The sequence below is a fragment of the Colius striatus genome, chromosome 1 (assembly GCF_028858725.1).
Source record: "Colius striatus isolate bColStr4 chromosome 1, bColStr4.1.hap1, whole genome shotgun sequence".
Taxonomy (NCBI): Eukaryota; Metazoa; Chordata; class Aves; order Coliiformes; family Coliidae; genus Colius; species Colius striatus.
In genome coordinates this window covers 5788132-5812292 of record NC_084759.1, presented here as the reverse complement: position 1 = coordinate 5812292, position 24161 = coordinate 5788132, and the positions used below count along the sequence as shown (strand labels likewise).

General features: G+C 38.0%; 1 protein-coding gene across 3 annotated transcripts in view; it reads right to left on the bottom strand.

Annotated features, from left to right (window-relative positions):
* PICALM (phosphatidylinositol binding clathrin assembly protein) overlaps window positions 1–24161 on the bottom strand; it is a 74622-nt gene that overhangs the window by 21603 nt on the left and 28858 nt on the right. For all 3 annotated transcript variants that reach the window (XM_061990706.1, XM_061990711.1, XM_061990719.1), the window contains exons 2-12: window positions 20540–20682; window positions 17474–17549; window positions 16191–16293; window positions 12294–12387; window positions 11708–11819; window positions 10297–10403; window positions 9074–9115; window positions 8274–8359; window positions 6856–6979; window positions 6369–6505; window positions 3927–4027 (exon numbers count right to left, since the gene is read on the bottom strand). In XM_061990706.1, coding sequence (XP_061846690.1) covers window positions 3927–4027; window positions 6369–6505; window positions 6856–6979; window positions 8274–8359; window positions 9074–9115; window positions 10297–10403; window positions 11708–11819; window positions 12294–12387; window positions 16191–16293; window positions 17474–17549; window positions 20540–20682 — 1125 coding nt within the window. The remainder of the gene's footprint in view (window positions 1–3926; window positions 4028–6368; window positions 6506–6855; window positions 6980–8273; window positions 8360–9073; window positions 9116–10296; window positions 10404–11707; window positions 11820–12293; window positions 12388–16190; window positions 16294–17473; window positions 17550–20539; window positions 20683–24161) is intronic.

Genomic DNA, 24161 nt, shown 5'->3' with positions numbered 1-24161 from the left:
AGATAAACAGGATAGGGAAGACAGCTACAATACTTGTTAAGAGAGAGCGCCATAGTTTAGTTGTCTGGCTTCAAACCACATGAATCCTTGATGGAAGACAAGGACTCACCAGTGAGATCAGCAGGAGTTGCATCTAGCCCTATTTGTATTATCACAGAGCCTAGAACTGCAGCTTACTCTTCTAGGCAAAACCACTATAGAGAAATAGTGAATAAAATATATAGGAGAAAGCTCTTGAATACTTCAGTTTCAAGTCTTTTTAAAAGAGTTAATATAGATATATGTATATAATATTTGTAAATACTACCACAATGTGAAGCAACTTTGAAGTGTTATTTTCTCTTCCTGAATCTGACCTCCTGACCCTTAGCTATAAACCCCACTTAGCTTGAAAACATGTAGATTTTGGTCATGTGCAAGTACTCAAGAAAATTCTATTTTAAAACCACACCTACATTACTCTTTGCTGGCTTAAAACACACACTGACTTCCTGCAAGCTCAATACCATTTTATTCAGTAAGACCTGACTTATTTCCCAATTTGCTTGGCTATGAACAAGTATCTCAAAAAGCCTTTTTCTAATCATTCAGTCAGCAAAATTATAGTGTCAAACACTGAATAAAGGATGAGCAGAATGAGTCAATACAATTTGCAACAGGTAACAGTAATACAAGACTCTGTGTGTTTTAGACAGCAATATCACCATCTAATGCACTTGTGGACCTGCCAATCAGCTGGTCACCTGAAACTGAGTCCTTGCTTTAAGGCAGTGCTTAAAACATTTCTGCTTTGAATGTTATTCTAGAAGCTGTAGAACAAACAGATCTGACAATCAAACAGCTCAGATTAGTCTTTGTTCAGCTCCTGCTTATTTTCTCTTGCTGCTTCACATTCTTCTCATTCTATTGGTTCTCCTTGTAGTTGAAAGGAATCCAAACAGGTAAGTCAAATTGACTATTTCCACACTGACCCATCTGTACCTAAATTTCCAAAGCAAAACAAATTGATAAATGGCAAATATACCAGACACAGCTGGAATGGCCTCTGAACAGTCCCAGTAAACAGCTTAGAGAAAGCAATTTAAAAGCTAAAAAGTGTAACAAGTTTAAACACGTTTGTTTTGAAACTACTGTCCATTGAAATGATTTTATACACCTGCACTCAACAGGAGAATTACTACATACTACGTTCTGTTCCCAAATCCCAAGGCTATACATGGAGTTTCACATGTTTTGGGTAGTAAGACAACACAATGCAACTTTACATTCCTAGGAGTCTTGATAATCTAATCTGTTCTTTGTCTACACTCATCTACTTCATTCTAATTCTAGCCAGTGTGTTCAATCTTTTCTGAGTCTCAGAACTTGCCAATGCTAGTGACACAGGTAACTGAAAATTAATTGGGTTTGGGTAATTTATATCTTTGTATAATCAGATGTCAAAAATTGCTGTCTCTCCTGACAGCAGCACCTCAGTGTTCCCAAAGCCCAATTTCACCCTTGAACACACATGGCATCTGTTCATGGCAATGGAATCACTCAGCACCTTCAGGCTATCATTAGGCATTAATGATTCAGCTGCATTTAAAAGAGTAATTTGGATTTTGCAGACTTCTGCCTTTAAGTTACCCAACAATGACAGAGGTTTTTCAGTGGTATCTCTTGCCATTTGAAAACAAGTAAACTGGAAACTATTACAGAAACTATTCTCCAGGATTTTTTAGCCTTGTTAGCTTTACTGTTTTTGGAAGCACAAGACAAAAAGCAGCAACCCAAATATAATGCTTTTGCAGCAATTGTATTACACACCTATGAGCTGCTGCCTAAAGTTGTTAATGCTAGCTGATTTTAGTCCATTGCAACTTGTAGCTTGCTTGACAGTCTTCTCAAAGTCACCATATACACCAAACACAAACATCAGCATGTCAGAGAGTTACCTAAGGGAGGGATGCTGTGCAGTGGTTAGAGCACAGGACTGGAAATAGCTCAGGTTCCATTCTTGGCTCTGCCACTCTCTTGCCGTATGACAAGTCAGTTAATTGCTCAGATTTCCCCATCTATAAAATGTGGAAAGCACTTCTTACCTACCTCACCTACATGAGGTGAGTGTTAGTCTGTAAAACTGAAGAGATTATTTGGGGGGAATGAAAGGCAACACAGAAAATGGTGATCCTAGAATTTAGGCCTAAAATTTTAGCAGGCAATCTGAAATCTTCACAGTTAATTAGACCTTAGAAGTATTTAGAAATGCATCAACAGCAAGCAGATAAGCAGATACATTAGTGACTACCACTGGAGACACTTACCAGGATTAACAACATTGAACACACAGATTTTCAGTTTAATAAAGAAATGCTATATTGTGATGTGACCTTCAAGAAGAAGATCATTTCCCCCTTTATCTCTCAACCAGAGAACAAATAGGACAAAGTGAAACAGAAGGTATTTTCCAGAAAGCAAACAAGATGAGCCAAAACAGTTTTCTCCATTTCTAAAGTCTAAGCCTCTGAGACACTGACATTTTTATGCTAACTCATTATGCCCCTCACTGCATCCTTCTCAAAAGATGCTCTGCTCAGCAGAGCTAAAGGACAAGTAAACTACTTGTATTTATTTTTTCAGCTACCACATCCATTAGTAACACTTCCATCACTCAAAATTATGTGGTATTTTCCTACAAACAAATGTGAGTAGGTACAACAAAATGCAACATACATAGCAAAAAGTAAATAAGAAAGGAAAACACATACACTGCTTATTATGAAGATATATTAGATGACTGGAGAGATGTTAAGAACAGCTATAGCTCTTGAAAGGAAAGAGTGAAGTTAAAATTTCAGAAGAGGATTATTCAATGTCTACAAAACTTTCTGAAGCACCAACTCCTAGTTTTTGACATGATAAAAAAAGCATTTCTGCAAGCATCTGATTTATAAAAGAAATCATCTGGATATGGCCTCAACTCAAGATTTCACTTTATTAATTGTCATTTATGTAGACAAGTAAAAAAAGTCTTCATAACAGATATTTAAACATCCAGCAGTACAAATCAGCAGTGCAAGCAGGCAAAATGTTACCCGTATCAGAAGTATTCTGGGACCAAAGAAAAATGGCTTTGAGCCAATGACTAAATGCTCTAACACTCAAACTAATCTTGAAGTAACATTCATGACTTTCCAGAACACTTTTGCTTGCCTCCTTGGCTTAAGGATTTGCCTGTATCGATAAGGCAGTCTAACATCTCATTCACTCCAGCAACTGGGCAGAATGAGAAGTTGCGTATTCTAGAGTAAACTTCAGAAGCAAAGGTTCCTTATAAGTTATCTCTTCACTTAGAGATTAAATCACAGCTTTTTGCTATTTTGCCTTTACACCTAGACGAAATACAGCAGAGAATTTGTAAAGAGGTTCCTTATTTTGTTTTCAATAACTAACCCTAACTTTTCTTGCCTTCTATGCATAGTTGTCACAACTACTTCCTTTCAGGCCACATCCAAGTTCTGCTCTATTACCACCTGCAAATTTAACATCAGACAAAATTTGAGCTGTGCATTACACAATTTCAGCATTCAAGTTCCCACGCATGTAACATGGGCTATTTGGCTGACATCTTCACAGAACTGACTCAGCAAGCTACAGAGACTCAGCCACGTGATGTGACTCGTGAAGACAGCAGTTAAGAGGCTGACAGAGCTGGTCACCAGTAGTTAGAACTCTCATACCAAAATTCTTCTCAATCACCACATGCTGATACATTATTTTAATCCATACCCAGATTTGACTTTTTATTCTCCCTCCATCCACTTGTAGCTTGTCTTTGCAAGACTTCTATCTTTAAGGAAGAAACTTATTCCACAGACTAGGAGAAAACAGTTATAGAAACATGACCACAGTAATTAGAACCTAATCCAATTCAGAATTCTTACCTCCCCAGGTACTTCCTACTTGTGGAGCAGCAGTTATAGGATGTACAGACGGATGAAAAGTTGGCTGCAAATCAAGGAGATCATTTGGCAGCTTTGAAGTGCTACAAAGGAAAATTAATACAACTGTTTGAACTACATCACAGTTTCCAATACAAGGCAAATGCTAGTGACTGTCAACAGCAAGGAAAGCTCTGTTAGAAATTGGTTCTTACAAAATGGATACAACTAAGCCAAAACAATAAAGTCTGGTGGACTTCACAGGTGCAGGTCTGTAGAAAAGTGTTAATTTAACAAGGTAAGATCTATGTCATGCAAAGTGACTCTTGTCAAAGCTGTTTAAGACAGAAAAGCATCAGGCTTCTCATCTTCCTCACAGTCCAACACTAGGGCTAAGGCATATTATATGTTCAGCAATCTTCAGCAACTTTCAGAATAACCACATAAAAGCCCTACAGCATGACAAAAGCAGTCTGACAAGATGACCTCTAACGAGCAGCACCACCAAAATGTTACATCTAAATCTCATAACTCATTATCTTTCCACTATCAACCACTGCTCAGAAAATAGCCTACATCTATGAGCTATTAAAGAACTTTGGGGAAAGCAAAATATGAGAAGCCTTGAAACCCTTGATGACACCTCAATCAAGCAAATGAAAAGTCGTTTAAATGCACTCTTTTAGACTATTCAAACCCAAACTGAGACCTAAGAACATCACATGTAAACGAAGAGAGAAGCCTTAAACACAGCTGCTGCAACAATTTTCAGAGTCAAACGGGAACAGTAAAATTGATTTGCTTGCACAGAGGTCATTTCATACCTTAAATGAGTCTTTTTTTAAAATAAAGGGAGTACTGTGTTCACCCAGAGCTTTTAGCACACAAAATGAACCAAATTTTACAATAACAGCTGCTGCTATGGACAGAAGCCAAGTCACTGTGGCATCCAAGTACCTTCTGAAATGAGACTGGCACAAGAGTTTAAAGGCTAATAGCAACATCCTAGATCTCTGCATATTCTCTGCTGACCCAATCACTTGTGTCATTCAGTTTCTACTACTTAATTTCAACAGCAACTGAAGTCCCATTTTGCTCCCACTGCTGCTATTTAAAAAGCAGCACAGTCTGTCACAGACCTGTAACAGGAGCAGCAGAAGCAAGGTAATTTTCAAGGTAAAGCTTGTTCAATTTAATCTTGGGGATTAACCAGACACATTGCGTCTAATAGCAAGCAGCTGAACTTATGACCCAATATATCCACTTCATGGCAGCTCCAGCTGCAAAATCTGTTCTTTGCTCACAGCAGTCACACTGCTGGCAGCTGAATTTAAACATGAGGACAAACTAGCATTTGTTTTCTTAGAAGAAAATGCTCGTCTTCACTATGTAGCATTTCTGGCTGTTTGAAGAAGCCTTATCAGATGTTTCTACATTTCAGACACTTAAGCAGCAAGATCAGATATTCAAGTTCAAAGCATATTTCCATTTCAAATACTTTGGCCTCTAAAAAGCAACTTAAAAGAAAATATTTTTTCAAGGTGATCTTTCAGTTACTAACCCTGACAAATTCTCTAGCTCCTTATATGCGATTCAGCTGTTTTCCATGTATTTGGTGTCAAGTAATTTCCTACAAATGAGGAAGAAGGCTGTCAAAGTGCTGACTACTTTAAAAGGACAGCAGATTCTTAGGAGAGCTCTAACAGAATAACTAAGCAATCTTTTAGGTTTAGAATCACACTCAAGCGAAAAACACGGAAGAAAGCAGCTTTCTTCTATACTGATAAAAGCACTGCACCTTCTGCTACTGCTTGATTTGACAGGTATTTTACAGAATGAAGATCATATACTTACTCATACCATACTGCTAGTCAAAGAACAGGACAAGCATGCACTATCCTTGCACTACCTTTGCAAGCCTTTTTAGGCAGGGATGTTCTGGATATAACTCAAAACTACAACACCTGCCTCTCTCCTTTCAAGCCTGTTGAAAGGCTTTCATTTTTCTGAACATCTATGAAGAACATTTGCTATTAGTCTCCTTTTATCCATCTAGAAATACAACTTCCAATTCAGTATTATTTTAAAGACCTCTCAAATGAAATTATTTGGTTTTTCCCAAACTAATTCATAAGGTTCCTTGGGGCCAAAGCATATGAGTTTTACAGTTCTAACCCTCTGGCTGACCAACTTGGAACAGCATTAATGGCTGTCAGCAGTTTGTTTGCATCAGAAACATTTCTGCAAATGGATAGTGAAGAGACACTTACGACAATGGGTTATTTTCACAACCAACTTGACCCAAAACATGATTTCTTGTCACATCACTAACTTACTCTACACCCAGTCAGCTCTCTGCAATGTACACTCTGCAGCAGGAACAGAGAAAACCCCAGCTGCAATACAGCCCTACAGCCCACAGCAAAGCAACACCATTGAGCATACCTGTTTGAAGAGCTAGGGGTAGAAAAAATATCAATGGCTGGTGTAGTCATTATACTTCCCACTGCAGTCGACACAGGAGAAGCTGCAGTTGTTAAAGAGGTATGAGGTTTCTTTGCAAGTTCTTTTAGACGTTGCTCCTGTTGGGAAAGTGAGCTGGCATAAGAAATCCAGAAACAACATTTGTGTGTATGACTTTGGAGGTAGGTAAAGAACTAAAGAACTCTTCTTATTTATTCCACACACTAGTGTCAGCTACTTAAAGTTATGAGAGTCAGTGACGCCACAAATCCTTCAGAAACTATTCTAACAAAGCCTCCACAAGTTGCACAGTATATGTACATGAGACTTTACTTCCAGTGCTTTGCCAACAGTATACGTTCAACGTTAACTACTCTGGGTTTTTTCCTTTTGCTCTTTTAAGAATCCTAACCAGCTATCAATAAGAACACAGGAAGACTGTTTCCAATTCAAAATTCAGTGTGCCTACCTTTAAAGCTTTTAAGCGAGCCTGTTCCTCCTCTAACGCAGCTTGTTTTTCCCTTTCATCAACTTTTGTGAGTGACAGGCCAGTGCTTGCAAGGGAAGAGACTGCATTGGAAAGGGTGGTAGCCCTAAAGCAATTGGACAGGAGGAAAGTTGGCTGTTAATAGGTGACACATGACAGAAACATCTAAAGAACATTTTGCTTGGATCCACCCAGTCTCCTTCAGAGCTCTTTGTAACACTGGTTATATCTTGCACTGCCCAACACCAAGTGATAAGTGTAAATAAGATCCCACATATCAGCTGCAAAATAAAAACATCCAGAAATGATGCTATCTACTCTTACACACTGGATTTTGTATTCTCTCCCTTAAATGCCTTCTCTCCAAATTGCATCACAGAATTCCTGCTTGAAGCATTGCCTCTTTTCCTGATGGTAGTATTTCTAGGCATATGGGTATCTCCGATCATCTGGGCTCCAACTCAAATCTTTGCTAATTTAACAAGTTTAGTTAAGACAATATCAGTGCAACCAGTATAATCTGAAAGACTTTAAACAAATACTTAACTTGCAAAACAAACTATTGTATAAAAGAAAGCAAGTGCTCTGAAAAGTAGGTAAATAAATGGTGCTAAGCCCTAATATTGTCACTGCTATTAAATAAACCCCACATACAATATTAGGGCCTCATTTTTTGGATATGCAATCAAGAAATGCTATTTAATTTTGCAAGTCTTCCCCTCAATATTAAGCTTTTTAAAATTTAAACAATGAAGTTATTTGCCTGGAAGACTTATCTATGTTTTAACAAGCACTTAAAATTAGTGAATACAGCTTAGCATATGCATTAAGGCATTTAATCCTCTATTATCTTAAAAATCCATTCTTTGTGTAAGGACTTCTGGAAACATTTAGTTGTTTTTGACAAAAGAATGGATTAAAGTTGAGATATTTATTAATGTTCTTAGACTCTTATAACTGTTGTAACCTTACAAAACTCTAACATAAAATGAACATGTTCCTGTGTGATCTACTCTAGGTGGGCCTGCTCTGGCAGGGGGGTTGGACTAGATCTTTTGAGGTTCCTTCCAACCCTTAAGATTCTGTGATTCTGTGAACATTTGCAGGCAGTAAATTTAAAAACACAAAACACACCTTGTTTTCTCTTCCCAAGTTCAAGATGAGACATGACATGTGTAACTACTGCAAGTGAGATTCTACAGCAAATGCTTGCATCTCTAAGATTCTAGTTCTGTCGACTTAGAAGGTGTCTTAAGCAACCAGTAAAAAAATATAACCTGCTATTCTATCATTGCTACTCTAGTATCTTCAACACAGTCTAGCCAAATCTTAATGAAATCTGAAGTAATGGATTTAACATTTGATTCAACAGTTGTTTAAAAGGACAAGGGTTTAAGCACCTGCTTGCAGCTGTGGAATCTTTGATTTTCTTCCCTTCTAGAGAAGCTAAGTGTTGTTCCAAAGCATCAAGAAGGCTACTCGGTGCCTGTAAAAAGAGACATTTAGGAAAAGATTTGAAGAATTGAAGGTGAAGCAAATCAGCAGCTTGAAAGCTTTCAGAGAATCTAACTGTAGGGCAATTAGTACAACAGCTGAGAATACTTTTAACTGCATCTTGGCATCCTGTACTTATTTAATTACTTAAAATACCAGGTGATGTGCTCTTCTCACTACATTACTCTGTCATAATGACTCACCAGTAACTACCAAAATATGTCAAGAGATGTTAAATTTAACAGCTAGGAAACAGCAAGCAGACTATCAGAAGCAGACAGCATTTCAAGAGACAGTAAGAAGGAAATTGCAACTGAAGTCATATCTATGTGCATGCTCTGCAAGCCTTCACTACGATTTAAATGGACATACAGCCAAAAGCAATCTTGTAAAAAACCACAGCTACATAATATCATGTAAAAGTTTGATTATGTGAACTTACAGATCGAGAATGTGTTTTCAAGCATGACAGAAATAAGGTTGTCTTAGAACTCAGATTGTGAAAGATACAATCTATATTTTCCCATAAGATCACTGCATGTAACAGCCAGGCTCTGACAGAGGTTGCATTTGATCACAAACTTGAAAATAACTTGATGACAATGTATGCAAGAAAGCAGAAGGGAATGCCATAATGCCAAGTTGTTCTGATTATGCAACCCCAAACCAGACGTGTACTGGCAAAACACATAATAGGTTTATCTACCTGTGAGAGATCTGGTATGTCTCCTCTGTCAATTCCAACTTGCTGTAATAAAACAAATGAACTTTAGAAACCTGTTTGCTTTTGTTAAAATCAGAGATGCTCAAAAAGCAAACAACACTAAGATGAAGTCATGTAAAACACACAAACCTGTCCATACACATTTTGAACCTCCACAATTTGAACTCTAAAGTGGTTGGTTATGGTACATTCTGCTGTTGAATGTATACAAATTTGAAGTGGGCCTGTTAAGAGACGTTTTTACAGATGCAACTTGAGAAATACAACAGAGTAAGAATCAAGTGTTTCAGAATTTTAAGGCTTGAAAACTTTGCCTATCCCACAATTTATGTGGTAAATTCTGATACTCATATAGAGCATGTATTTGCTAAAACAATGCACCTTAAATATTTCAGAAAGAAGCTGTTTTCTAAAACACAGATCAAACTTCACACATTCTGCAGCAAGATATATATTGTTATACACAGCACAGACTAATACACTCTCAACTTCAGTTGATAGTGTTATCAACTGAAGATAGGTGAAGGCATTATCTCTGATACAGATATTCTGTCAGGACAGACAGTGAGACATGTTTTGTGGCTTAATTTAAGAGGTATGAATAATGAAGAAAAACAAAACAAGAACAGGAGCACATCTCAACTGAGGAATTCTGTAATACTAGGACATCGATTCAGCAATGCTTCAGAAACATGAATGCAACAGACCAAGTATATTTTTGAAAAAACCACTAACAAAACACTTCACAAGGAATTTTCCTCTATAAATACACCTAGAGCCAAGACATCTATTAAAAAAACAATAATCACAAGTTTATCTACCTGTCTCACTTATTTGTATAGCTGTTACTTCATCTATAACTTATGGCAGAATTATACAGCGAGAATCACAGAAATCAGCAGATCACCATCAAGTTACTTTATTTAAAGCAAAACTCTTCAAAGAAAGCTCATAATTATTACATGAGTAAAGAAACTCAAATGTATACCTATACACCCTAACTAAAAGATGAAGTAGTAAGTATTTTGTAGTCAGTTTTTTCAATAAAGTCCTCAAATGATCTAATCAAAAGTGTAGAGACTGAAAAGATGACCCTTGATGGAACTGCAATTAGGCTAGAAGGAAGAAGTATCTGTTTTAAGAAAACAGGCACTTTATAAGCTGCTTCAAATAAAAAGGGGAAAGTTTGGCTGACTAAAGTTTACCTCTGCAACTTTAAGGAACTCTGAGATCCGTGTCATTCTAGTGAGGAACTTCTTATATATATCAAGGCCTTCTTTGCACTGGTTCTTTTTCATATCAAAGTATTTTTCTATAAACAGTAAGAATACTCATATTAAATAAGAACTCAAGCATTCTCCAAAGAATATGTGAAGTAAAAGCACATGAAACAAGAAACAGAAAAAAACATCTGTTTTATTAGGTTGACTGCAGAAGTCACTATTGCCTGACTTGCACCAAATCACAAAAGCTCCATCAAACATAAGCTAATGTGCACAACTACAGCTTACCTTGCAGGAGCTAGATCTCACAAAACCACAACCACCCTGAAGAGGACAATCAAGTTTAAGAATAGGTCACCCCAAGGAAATAAATTCATCCTCTTAGGGGGAAAAAAAAAAGAGCAATTTTAAAATCTAACATTCCAGTGGCCGTATTTAAGAGGTAAGACTTTGGTGTTCTCTACCAGGGTGATGTGTCTTGTTATGGTATGACCTACAATGAGGTGCAACTGATCACAAAACACTAGTGTTGTAAGTGAGAGGTTCTCACTCTCCTTCACGACATAGCACTTTGAAGGCCTGTTTCTATATTAAGCTTCACTCAAAACATGAGTGAAAGTAACCACATGCTAGTTCTTACTGAGAGAAAAGATGGGGCTTCAGACTAGAAGCATGACTATTCTTTACTGACTAAGTCTGAACTTTGCTTTCCATTTTTTACAAGTACTGGGTAATAACAGCCATCATGTAGCTTGATCCAATCACAGATTACAACCAAACCATATAAAATATATTCACTTTCAACTTAGTTTTTTTCCAAAATTTAGGCTCCACTGCATCATCACTGGCTGCAAGTGAAAGGGCCTGAAGTCTGAATTTGTCATTCCCCTTCAAATATGAAATATATTCTCCTTGAAACATAAGCCATCTAGAAACATGAGCCAAACAACCATTAAACCCAACCAACATTGCTTGGCTGTCAAAACTGTAATCACAGATGCTGTTACTGCAAATTTGTCATTGTCCATAACTTAAATTCACTTAAGAAACAAAATCTAATCTTTTTTCCTGAAGAAAAATACATCAACATCGTGTTTGGGATTTGCCATTCTGTTAGATGAGACAAAACATCCCAAAACACAGCTATGTAAGAAAAAAAATTCCATGAAGAAAATCTCAAATTGGCTTTACTTCCAGAAATCTACCCATCCCCCCATAGAACACAACGGGAAATGCAATTGGACAGAAGAACCTTGGAAGTAAATCCAATCTGGAAATAAGAGTATTACTGTAAACATTCAAAACATTTCAACTTCAAAAAGAGCAGCTCTTCATGATTCTTTACTGAGCTCCCTCCCCAAAGCTGAACATTGCAGAAAGCAGTTGTATTTACCCAAGAGGTTAATAATCCCTTCGTTATATGCTGCAAACAGTCTAATGGCATCTTTGAAGAGCAACATGAAGGCAGCATTAATTACACCATTTGTGAGTTCATTGCTATTGACCTGGGAAGAATGGAAAAAAAAAAAAGAAGTTAATTTAACTGAATTGATTTCTTATTGGAAAACTTCTGGTTGAACTCCAGTACTCTATCCCAAGGCATGCTCTTCCAATCATCTCCCTGGCTATTAATGGAAAGTAACAGCATAGTAAATCAACACAGGATCACTCAGCACAGAATTGAAACAAATCACTTGGGCAGACATTTCTGTTAACTGTTAGGAGCAGAAATAATCAGCTTCGAAATGAATGAGCAATTCTTATGCAATAAACAACCCTAATTCAGCACAAAGCATTCTCTCCAATGGGCATCATATTTCTGATTTCTTGAGAGGTATATATCATTAAAATGATTTGTGCTCTTTAAGCCTTGCATATAACAACAAACCAAGACCTTTCATCTTCATTTGTTTTACAAGTCTGTGCAGGTTTGTAAAACAATCAATAGTACGTTAGAGGCACATGCTGCTAAAACTTACATTGAAATCAAGAAGTGCATCCATTTGATTTTGTATAATTGGTACTGTTTTTAAGAGTTTTTCTGTGTTCATTGTTCTCATCACTCCATCGGCCCTGTTGTGCGAAACAAAAGGAAATTCTTCATCTGAATTCTGAAGGCAATTGTTAGGATGAAACACAACGTTAGAAAGAAAATAGGTTATCAGAGAAAACATTTAAATCATTGCCACTCCAAGCAGGCATCTTGATGTTTAAGGAATGTTGTCTAGCCAATGTAACTGTAAAAAGTACAGTGCACAAAGGAAACAACTTTTAATTGGCTAAAATATGACTACAATATTAATTTTTCTTCAGAGGAAATGAAATTGATAGTACTCAGCAGTACAGAAGTACAGCAGAGCTGTGATGAATAAGGTAACTAAAAAAAATGCTCTAAATGTTGCTTCTGAAACAAATTTAAACCTATGCCTTTTCCAACCACCTGACTATATCATTTCATGTCAGTTTGGATGCTTTTATTTTCAACTAAAAGTAGTAAGAAAGAATAAACAAACATGACAATAACATTTTTCAAGCTTTTTCACAGAGATTAGAGAGACTACAAGACATCCTGGGATGCACTAAGAAGAGTGTGGCCAGCAGGTCAAGGGAGGTTCTTCTCCCTCTCTACTCTGCCACATCTGTTGAGGCCTCATCTGGAGTCCTGTGTCCAGTTCTGGGCTCCTCAGCTCAAGAGGGACAGGGAAGTCCTTCTGGAGAGAGTCCAGCACAGGGCCACCAAGATGATCAGGGGACTGGAACATCTTTCATATGAGGAAAGGCTGTGGGAACTGGGGCTGTTTAGTCTGGAGAAGAGGGGACTGAGGGGTGATCTTATTAACAGTTATAAATATCTAAAGGGTGGGTGTCACGAGGTTGGGACATCCCTTTTTCTATAGTAGCTAGTAACAGGACAAGGGGTAATGGGATGAAGTTGGAACACAAAAAGTTCCACTTAAATATAAGAAAAAAACTATTTCACTGTTGAGGTGAGGGAGCCCTGGCACAGGCTGCCCAGAGGGGTTGTGGAGTCTCCTTCCTTGGAGGTCTTCAAGACCCGCCTGTTCATATTCCTGTGCGACCTTATCTAGGTGACCCTGCTTCTGCAGGGGAGTTGGACTAGATGATCTCTAAAGGTCCCTTCCAACCCCTACCATAATGACTCTATGATTTCCTTTCAATGATTGACTATCAGTATTTGGTTGTTCATCAGCTGTCCAGATGAAACAGACTAAGACAAAAAAAACCCAAGAAAAGCAATAATTGAGGGAGAGATTCAGTCACCTCAGTGACAAGAAACAACTATTTTCTGTAAAATAAATCAGGCATCCTTGCTGTTACATCAACATGCACAAGGCAAACCAAATGTTTCCTGCAAGTGCAAATCTCACAGTGCATCTGCACAGAAAAGGCTATGGCTGTTCTCCAGGCTGCAACGCAGTGGGGAGCATACTGCTTCCAGCTTTCTTATGTGTGCCACATACTCTCTCCTAACAACAAATAGCAACTACAATAAGCCTCACGTGGCAGGAGAGTAAAGTCCCTGTGAAAAAAAACCTGAGGTGTAGAGAAGGTAGATTGCTGCCACCAGAATAATTAGTCCTGCTGGCTCACAGAAGGAGTTCCAGGCACATGCTGTGGGCGACACAATTTTCCTCATTAAGCATAAAACATCTGATCAGAAAGCAACTGTGTAACTCTAGTGCATCTGCAGACACCTGACCACATACATCCTATCTGTCAGAAAGGTCAAATGCTTTATGCTGTTGGGACTCCAGAAACAGTGAAAGAAGCTCAAGCATTCCCCATTGATTTGAAATGTGATGGTACAGTAAGAAAGTGGACTGTATATAGATGAGTTCCTGTGTGACCTACTCTTGGAGGTCCTACTCTGGTAAGGGGGTTGGACTAGGTGATCTTTTGAGGTCCCTTCTAACCCTTAAGATTCTGTATAGCATTAGCAAGTATAAGGATTTTGGACAATCTTCTCAAGTCAACTTGAAATGGTTTTGTAAGATCTGTGCAAGATATCATTAGGCAGCCCACTACTGGAGTTATCTCATTTAACAGCTCTAGGCTTAGATTTTTATGTGTTTGTTAGGAATGAATCTTCAAGCAAGGATAAATTATCCTGTCTACAGATAATGAAGGATGCCCAAATGTAAACCAAAATGATAGGTTTTAAACTTCAAAAAGCACCACATACAGACACAATGGACAAAGATAAAAGACTTTCAGCTGTGACCAGTACACCTTATTCAGCCTTCCCAATGGAGGAAATCTCCAGATCAATTCCATCATTCACTAGAACATGTCATTTACCCAACAATTGATCCTCTGCACTGTGTTATTTTACAAGTAAACAGGCATCTAGTCTCACACAACTGATTTCTCTAAAAGGAGCTCACATTCCAGGGAACATTTTAATTTCTACAGACAAACTCTTCTGAGTAGCATCTCCTACAGTGTTGTTGGTAGCAACCTTCATACAGATATTTATGAACAAAAACAGAGAAACACCAGGAAGGACTGTGAGGTGTTTCACATAACATTTGTCATTTCAACATTCCACAACTAGAAAAAAGTAAATGACATATGTATCTATCCTGTAAGATTTGTCCAAACTTCTACTTTTCTGATATATACTTTTGTATTGGGTTTGAGTGGCAAGGTTTTGGTAGCAGGAGGCTACCAAGATGGCTCCAAGATGGACCTGCCCCTGGTCAAGGCTGAGCCCAGCAGTGATAGTAGTAGCACCTCTGTGATAACATGTTTAATGGGGGAGAAACAACCCAGCAATTGCAGCTGGAGAGGAGTGAGAATTTGAGAGACACAACTCTGCAGATACCCGAAGTCAGTGCAGAAGGAGGGCAGGAGGTGTGCCATGCCCAGAGCAGAGTTTCCCCTGCAGCCTGTGGTGCAGCCCATGGTGAGGCAGTTGTGCCCCTGCAAACATGGAGGCCACAGGGGAGCAGAGATCCACCTGCAGCCTGGGGAGGAATCCACACTGGAGAGACTGGATGCCCAAAAGGACACTGTGACACCCTGGGAAGCCCACACTGTAGCAGCTCCTGGTAGGACCTGTGGCCCTGAGGAGAGAAGAGCCCACACTGGAGCAGGTTTGCTGGCATAACGTGTGACCCCATGGGGGACCCACATGGGAACAGTCTGTTCCTGATGGACTGCAGCCCATGGGAAGGACCTACACAAGAGCAGTTCATGAAGAACTGTAAGCCATGGGAGAGACCCCATGCTGGAAGAGGAAAAGAGTGTGAGGAGTTCTCCCCCCGAGGAGGAAGGAGCTGAAAAAAACCCAAACAGGTGTCATGTACTGACTGCAATCCTCATACCCTGGACTTCTATCCCGCTGCAGGGGAGGAGATGAGAATTTGGGAGTAAAGTAAAACCTGGGAAGAACAGAAGGGTGAGTAGAAGGTGTTTTAAGACTAAGCTTTTATTTCCCTTTATTCTACTACTTTCATTTGATTGTTAAGTCAATTTTCCCCAAGTTGAGTCTGCCCTGCCTGTGATGACAACTGCTGATCTCCCTTGTTTTTATCTCAACCCATGAGCCTTTCTTTATATCTTCCCTCTCCTACCCAGCTAGGGAGATGAATGACAACGCAGCTTTGGTGGGTCAATCAACATTTTTGACATCTATAATTTTTTATTTCTTTATTTTAAACTGTAAATGTTTAAAGAAGTAAAATTACAATAACTGAAATATTTTAATGAGATACATAACTGGGCAGTTGAGCCTTTGTGTGTCACAGGAGATATCCAGCTGCACTAGGTTGGATAATATATTGGTATTTTTTACTTGAATTACAGAACATAACAAAACCCTCAAGATAAGCAAAACAAAATACAGTCCTTACCCTCTTTTTACTTTTGTGAAGTCAAAAGCCACTTGTCTATAGGAAACTGCCTTTTCATTCAGATATCTACTATACCGTCTGATAAACGTTGACATGTCATAACCTAAAAAAACAAGTTTCAGAATGTTATTACTTACCTAGTCAAAGATCAAGAACCTTAAAGTGCAAAATATTAACACAAGACTGCTTCGTTACATTTTTGTCTGAATTTGTGTAGTTGATCTGTGTTACTAAGAACTGTAAACATCCTTGCAGTCACTATGTAAATCAGACAATACTGCAAGTATGTAGAAGACCTGAACTACGTATTTTACACTTCATTTCCTAAGGAAGTTACTTCCAAAAGTAAAGGAAGTTATTTTTGTGCAAATTCTCTCACACTATGATAGAAGTTACTACCAAAACAATTGCACGATGCTCATGGCAACTTCACATTCTCAGTTATAACTGAACAGGAAAAGAGGCATTGAAAGAAACATTAAGCCATGATGGAAATTCCCTTGTGTTAAGACAGTGGCAACAGGAAACATTTTGGTAACTGCCAGTCAAAGGTTACAGACCAAAAAAAGATCTGTTCATAATCTATACTAAGACCATGGCATTTTAGATTCAGTAAAATAAGGCAATTTGGTAGACCCCTGGCTATCATTGAGCAAGTTTCTGTCCCCAGGTGACCCCTCTGTATGTCTGTTTTAGTACATTGCAGTAAAAATCAGAAACAACTATATAAAAAACTATGCAGAAAATAATAAACCACTTCAAGGGAAAAAGAAAGACAACAGCTACATGAGCAGAACCACACTGAACTGCGGTGTAACAGTTTGGAACTGGAGAAACTTATTTGCCCACAGAATTAGTCTCTAAAAATGGATGACATGGTCTTCAAACAATCTCCAAAATAGTTAATATTTTTTGAGACACAGATCTTGTCTCACTGACATGCTGTATCTGATGTATACAAGATGCATTTTTAAATTTAGCTTACTAATCAAGATATACCTCTCCAAATGGAAACATTTCTTCAGAAATAGCAAGACAACTAAGAAGATCTGACCCTGTGAATTTAGAAGCAGTTGTAAGCAAGCATTTTTTACAAAAGACATCAAATTCTTCCAACAAACAATTTCTTCCATGTCACAACAGCATTTTAAATTAAGAAATGCAGTGTGGGGTAAAACAGGCAGAAAGAAATACTTCTGAAATGACATGGTCCATTAAGAGTTAACAAGTTATTTACTGTCCCCCCAGTACAGCACTAACTTGTAATGAAAGAGGTACCTTACCTTGCAATCCACTTTTGTCTAGAAAATTGCTCAGATTAAACAACGTGTTTCTGGACGCCAGATACTGGATAAAACGCTAGAGGAAAGGAGAAAATTTGAAAGCTTTATTATATTGCCAATGAGCTGGAACTGAGCCAATACTATCAGAAACATTTTAGACAGCTTATGAAATTCAGCTTTTATGCTTTAAGACTGAAACTCTTACAGAAAACATGGCTGTAGTTTCAAGTGAAGATACTCATGGGTTTCATTCTTAAAACTGTGAACAAATGAAAGTCACACAGATATTGCATGAAGACTTCTAGATGAAATATTCTATTTCAAGCCAGAATATGAAACTGGAAGCTTCTAAAAAAGATCCCCCTAAAATACATTCTCATTCTATACATTCACAATTGTTTCAGTAACTTCAATTTTACACAGTTGATTTGATATTAACAATTAGCCAAGGCATCCTTGCTCAGCATCCAAATTTTGATAGTACTTAGCTGATACACAAAAATAAGGTGATGTAAAGATTATGTAATGCTTGCTTTAAGAAAACTATATCATAAAAATCCATATATAACATTTACAGTGTCATATTTAGCACATAAGTTCCATAGAATTCTGAATTAAGTTTCAGAAAAATGAATTGTACCAGTTGCAAATATACATTTATATAAGTACATAAACAGTGGATGGCAGGAGGTTGGGACATCATTTTAGTCTCTTGTATGTAGCAACAGGACAAGGGGTAATGGGATGAAGCTGGAACACAAAAAGTTCCATTTAAACATAAGAAAAAACTATTTCACTGTGAAGGTGATGGAGCCCTGGCACAGGCTGCACAGGGAGGGTGTGGAGGCTCCTTCCTTGGAGGTCTTCAAGACCTGCCTGGATGCATTCCTGAGTGACCTGATCTAGATGGATCTGATTCTGCAGGTGGGGTGGACTGGATGATCTCTAAAGGTCCCTTCCAATCCCTGTCATCCTATGATTCTATGATTTATACATATATACATTTGTAATGCATATAATAATATACAGTTATAAATACACATGTAAATATAAACTCATAAATATACATTTCCAATCCCTGGCACCACATCCTATTGCTGCTACAGAAATAAAGCAATCATTCACTTACAATAACATTCTGACAGATGAAGGACTAGTTCTGATTAATCTAACATGTATTACTGAATTTCTCTCATTACCAGAAATACGTAGGTTAAATAGAAAACACAATTGAGAGAACACAAAAGCATTCAGTACTTAGCTATAAATGAAGTAAAAGCTGGAGGACTGAATGCTTTTCAGCTTTTTAGGGATTTACAGACTCCCTACAAACCTCTAGACGTTTTCATAAACACTTGTTTTCCACGTTCATTGTTCAAGTACTATTTCTAGCTGTGAGGAGTCTCACCTTGAGCAGCACTTACCTTCATTCAATTCTTTAACACATTTGGCAAGCAAAAATTTGTTGGCAGTTTTATTCCTCAAATGGAAGTTATTTCAGATAGTGGTCCCATGAAATACTTTTAATTACTATGAAACATGTTGGTATCGGTTTAAAATTTATCTGACTCAAAGTGCAAGCATAGCAAAGGTGTACAGACTCTCTTTTTGGAAAGAGTCTATCATCTCAGTGATACAGCTTAAAGTCAAAATGAGAAGTTTGCCCTCTGGTGGCTTACTTAGCTTCAAAATGTAGATTTTCATCAAGACCAGAAATACTCTGCAGCTGACCTGTAAGATAAACCAGTATATAGGCTTGGTGGTTTGAGTTTAATAGTGTGTTGGGGAAGGTGGTGTGTTTCAGATTTTTTATAGGTTCTGTTTTGTTTTTAAACTTAAGACCTTTCACAACACAGCCTGTCAGCCAGAGGAAAAAGGTAAGCAGTTACATGACCTATAAGAACTATGAAGACAGCCTCAAATGAATTTTTGGTCCTCTCCACAAAATTCTACTTGTAATTTTCTAAAGCTACCCCATTTAATTCCAATACTCATATAGCTTACATTATACTGTTTGCAGTAAAAAGGACTGTTTACTTTCTAAGAAAGCCTTCAAAGTATAGTTTGTTTGGGTTTTTGTTTTGCAGAAAATTCAAGCTGTTGCTATGTTTGGCTTGTTATCTTGAAAAATAAGGCCCCAGAGGAGTTGAAGTTGTGGAACAAAACAAGCTTATTCCTCTTTGTTTAAACTGGGCGTTTCTGTAATTGTTCTACAGTATTTGGCATTTAGATGCTCATACTTAAAGCCAGCTCACAGGCACACATTTGCCTTCACTGTAAAAAGGTTGGGGGTGACAGTGGAAAGCTATTCAGAATTGACTTCTTGGAGAAAAGACCATTTGGATTAGCTAGAGCATGAACCTACAGAAGCTTCCATACGCAGCTTTCAGAAGCCCATTCAAGATCTTTTCCAAGAATCACAGAATGGTCAGGGTTGGAAGGGACCTACAGAGATCATCCAAGTTCAGCCCCCTGCTAAGGCAGATTCACCTCGATCAGGGGGCACAGAAACACATTCAGGTGGACTTGGAAACCTCCAGAGAAGGAGACTCCACAATATCCTTGGACAGCCTGTGCTAGGGATACTTCACTCTCACATCAAAGAAGTTTATCCTCACATTCAAGTGGAACTTAATGATCCTGCTTGTGCCTGTTACTTTGTCCAGGACATCACAGAAATAAAACTGGGCCCATCCTCTTGACACCTGCCTTTGAGATATTTATCAGCATTGATAAGGTCCCCTCTCAGTCTTCTCCAGACTAAAGAGCCACAGTTTCTGCAGCCTTTCCTCAGGAAGGAGACGTTCCAGTCCCCTCACCGTCTTGGTAGCCCTACTGCTTTTGTTTGATTGTGTTTTAATTATTAGAATATCACCATAGAAAAAAGGTACCTCCAGCATTCAGGACACTTACTTTTGATTCTAGAATGCATATGAATTATGTTCCTTTAGAGTAAAGACACAAAAGTAAAAATAAAGATTTTCTTAAAAAAGGTAATTAGTGGTAACTTTTTAGCTGCCATTTACAGGAATGAAGTGCTGCAACTTCACAGATGTTTTTTATTACCTCGTTTCCATATACCATTAGATGATGGGTTGTGATGAGAGATTTGAAGACCACTACCCAGCTACTGTTGGTAGTTCTTTCAAACAAACTGTCTGCCAGCTGTGGGATGTTCACATTCATCTCGTTTGTGCACTGAATTAAATCTGAAACACAGAAATTTTAATTATCATGAGTTCTGTTAAGAAGGATCAGTAAGATGTTTAAAAAGCAGCAGTGCACCATTTTATATAGCAGTATTTCCAGTAAAACTGAGGGACTTTGCTGTAACAGAAAGCATTTCTTGAAAAACACTAGTCTACCAGAACCCTGCAATACAAACTTCACTCTGCTCACTGCAAAGATTTCTGGTCCTCAACTGCTTCTGCAGTTGCCTTAGGAGGTTCCAGAATAAAAGTACCATAATGACTTACACCATCTCTAACAAATCCCAGCTTTTAAACATCTAAAGCATTAATTGCAAAACAATTCTTACATGCTACCATTTAATCAATTTTTACTGGAAGATTATGACTAGAATTAACTGTAAGGCCAGACTTCTGGCCTCTTAATTGTCCAGTCAAGTCTTCTAGACATTGGTTCAACATGAGTAATAAAAGATTCAAACACTGCTTAGTCTTGGTACAATGTAGTCAACACCTTCAAAGGGCAGAGGAAATGTTAAGTGAAAAAAGGAGCCTCTAGCTACATCATCAGATGCTGACAGATGAATGTAGTTAAAATAAAGTTGGTTGTTAACTGAAGAATGGTTAGGAGCATAACAAAACCCAAGGTTGGCTAGCTAAAGCAAAGCTATCCAATATTCATTCCACCCGGACTGCCAGTAGACAAGATCTTGTTTTAGCCAGCCAGCCTCAGTTTTTGCTGTGCTCCCAACCATCTTTTCTTCAAATGGTTGTAAAAAAAGTTATTCCATCTATCTTTCTTCTAGATTTGCCACTGTCACAACTGTATAACCACCAGAAGCCATACTTAAAGCACAATCAATTTACTAATAGATAATAATCCCTTAATATACTTCCAAATGCCAATGAAGGAAGCCATGACTTAAGATCATGATACTACAGTGACAAATACAACACGAGTAACTACATTAAGATCCAAATGTGTACACTACTGATGACATTTTACTACTATTACCATCCCCAAAAATAAAACTATTTTTCTTTGAGCCCTGCCAAAGGCCACAGCTCAATAAGAATCAAGAGTTTAGTAGGCCCTATGCCTGCCTGTCTATGTCTGCTACTAAGAAAACTGGAAACATCCATTTAAGCTGAAGGGAAACATTTAACCTTTAAAGATAATTTTGTATCCTCCTATGAACAGTCATTCATCAAGGACTCCTGAAAGACAGGACCCTCTCAACCACAGAAGCAGGTAAGCACAGCTACTACAAACTCTGAACTAGTATGGTCAAAACTGAAAAAGCCACTGTTTACAAGTATTAAAGGAAGCAAGCAGGAAATGATTTCCACATTAAAAATGTAATTAGATGGAGAGATTAGCCATTCCTTTATGTACAAGTAAAAATGTGATGACTACAGGCATTCATGACCTCATTTTGAAGTCATGGTTATCTATTATTGGATGATGATTTGGGGCTGCTAAGACAATGCTAGGATATTACTCAGCAGGAGATATGCTCTGAACTGGATCATTAAAACCAAGCCCTGCAGGCTCTTGATCTTCAGGTCTTCCCACTTAATACACAACAGGCAATTTTGTGCAAGGCTTTCCATCAGGAGGGCACATTAGCTACAAAGGCATATGCATCACAAGATGTCAAGTCATATGTTTTGGCTTAAGAGGTGCAAATGAATATTAGAATGTGAGAACTTCTCTTCTTAAATGCAACATTTGCCACCAACTAGTCAACAGTATATAAAGAGGTGGCACTTGAAAATCCACTATCTAAAATTACTAAAAATATATCCATTCTAGATGATATTTTGTGTCAGAATAAGTGTTTTCTACAAAGCCATTGGACTTTCAATTCATGTTTTGGTATCTGTTGCAGTGTGTAAAAGAAAACAGGCTCTGTAATCCAGCAGAAAATCATCCCTCACAGAACTGATGAGTGTTTATGTGAAAAGCATACGAATTAACTTGGGGGTGGGGAGAGAGAGGGCAAGCTCATTACAAAGGAGGACTAATAACCAACTGAGAGAGAATATAGGCAAGGACAGAAATACACAGGCAACTTTAGCCTTGGATGGAAGAAAATTTGCAAATGCAAACAGAGAAAGAAAGAGTCACTGTGATACCATAGATACTACAAACTAAAGTTAGCAAAACGAAGTTTCTTTCTCTACAAAATGCAGACTGAACAACACAGATGCTTAATAATCTGGTATGTCCTGATATCCTGAAGAGTTTATATCATAGACATTTCAGAGAGGTTACATCTATCTAAAAGCTTTTTGGAAGTATTCACGTGAACAGTGCTAATTAGGTAAAGAAATATCCATACAGCTAAATCCAAATTAGATCAGCAATTTCTGTGCTAACCATAGCATAGGCACCATAGTACAGACACAGCAGAAGAGAAGAGAGAACCCTGCATCCCACACTTCTGTACTGCCTCTTGAGGAAGACTGTCACATCCAGCGTTCTTGCTTATTTTTCTGCTTCCCACAAGCACTCTTCATTAAGGAAGAGGAACAAATATATAATTATTTTCACATCCTACACTTTACACAACTCGTCTCACACCCACTCATGAAAACACTAACTATGTATTTTGAAATGCAAGTGCCCAAAGTAACGTTATCTCAAGACTGCTAGTTACTGGATACGGTATGAGCAATACAACAGGCAGGTATATAACCAAAGGTCAGAATTGCATATTTACCCCTATGAATACTACAGAAAGAAGTCACTTTTTCTGTTGATTTCTGCATTAATGCTCACACCACCTCACAGCTTAAAAAAAAAAGAAACAATCCTGGGAAGTACAAACCACCTTAAAGTTGCTAAAACTTCCACAGAATAAGACACATGACGTGAAGATATTAAATAACAAACATCGATCATTGTTTCAAAGGCAAAAGCAGTTAAGAAGAATTAAAAGTTAAGCTTGCAGCTGGCTGGAAGAGTTGTATGAGGGAAGCTTAGATAGCAATGAATGCTCAGACATATCCACAGATATAGCTGGAGAAAGCTCAGAGAAAGGCCACCAGGACAGCCAGGGCTTAGAGCACGATGCACGAGAAGTGGTTGAAGGAGGTAGGTTTATTTCATCTGCAGAACGGAAGGTTAAAAGGAGGGGAGGGAGAATGTAAAACACTAACTTCATAGTCAAATGTTTCTTAGAAGTTCAGAGCCAAAGAATGAGAGGCAATAGACATGCTGCAACAAGGGAAATTCTTATCAGGTGAAGAAATGAAAAGTCTTCACAATGAAAGTGGTCAGGCACTAGAGACTGTAGCAACTGGATCTTGTAAAGCTTGATATGGTTGACTGGAGAACCTTCTGAGGTCACTTCCAACCTAATCTATAATTTTATGTCTATGGAAAGAGAATGATAAAACAGAGACAAACAAAACCAAAACTGACTTGAAAAGTCCAAAAGATTCTCAAAATTTCAAAAGTTTAGCTATATTTAAGTGATTGAGAAGACTTAGGA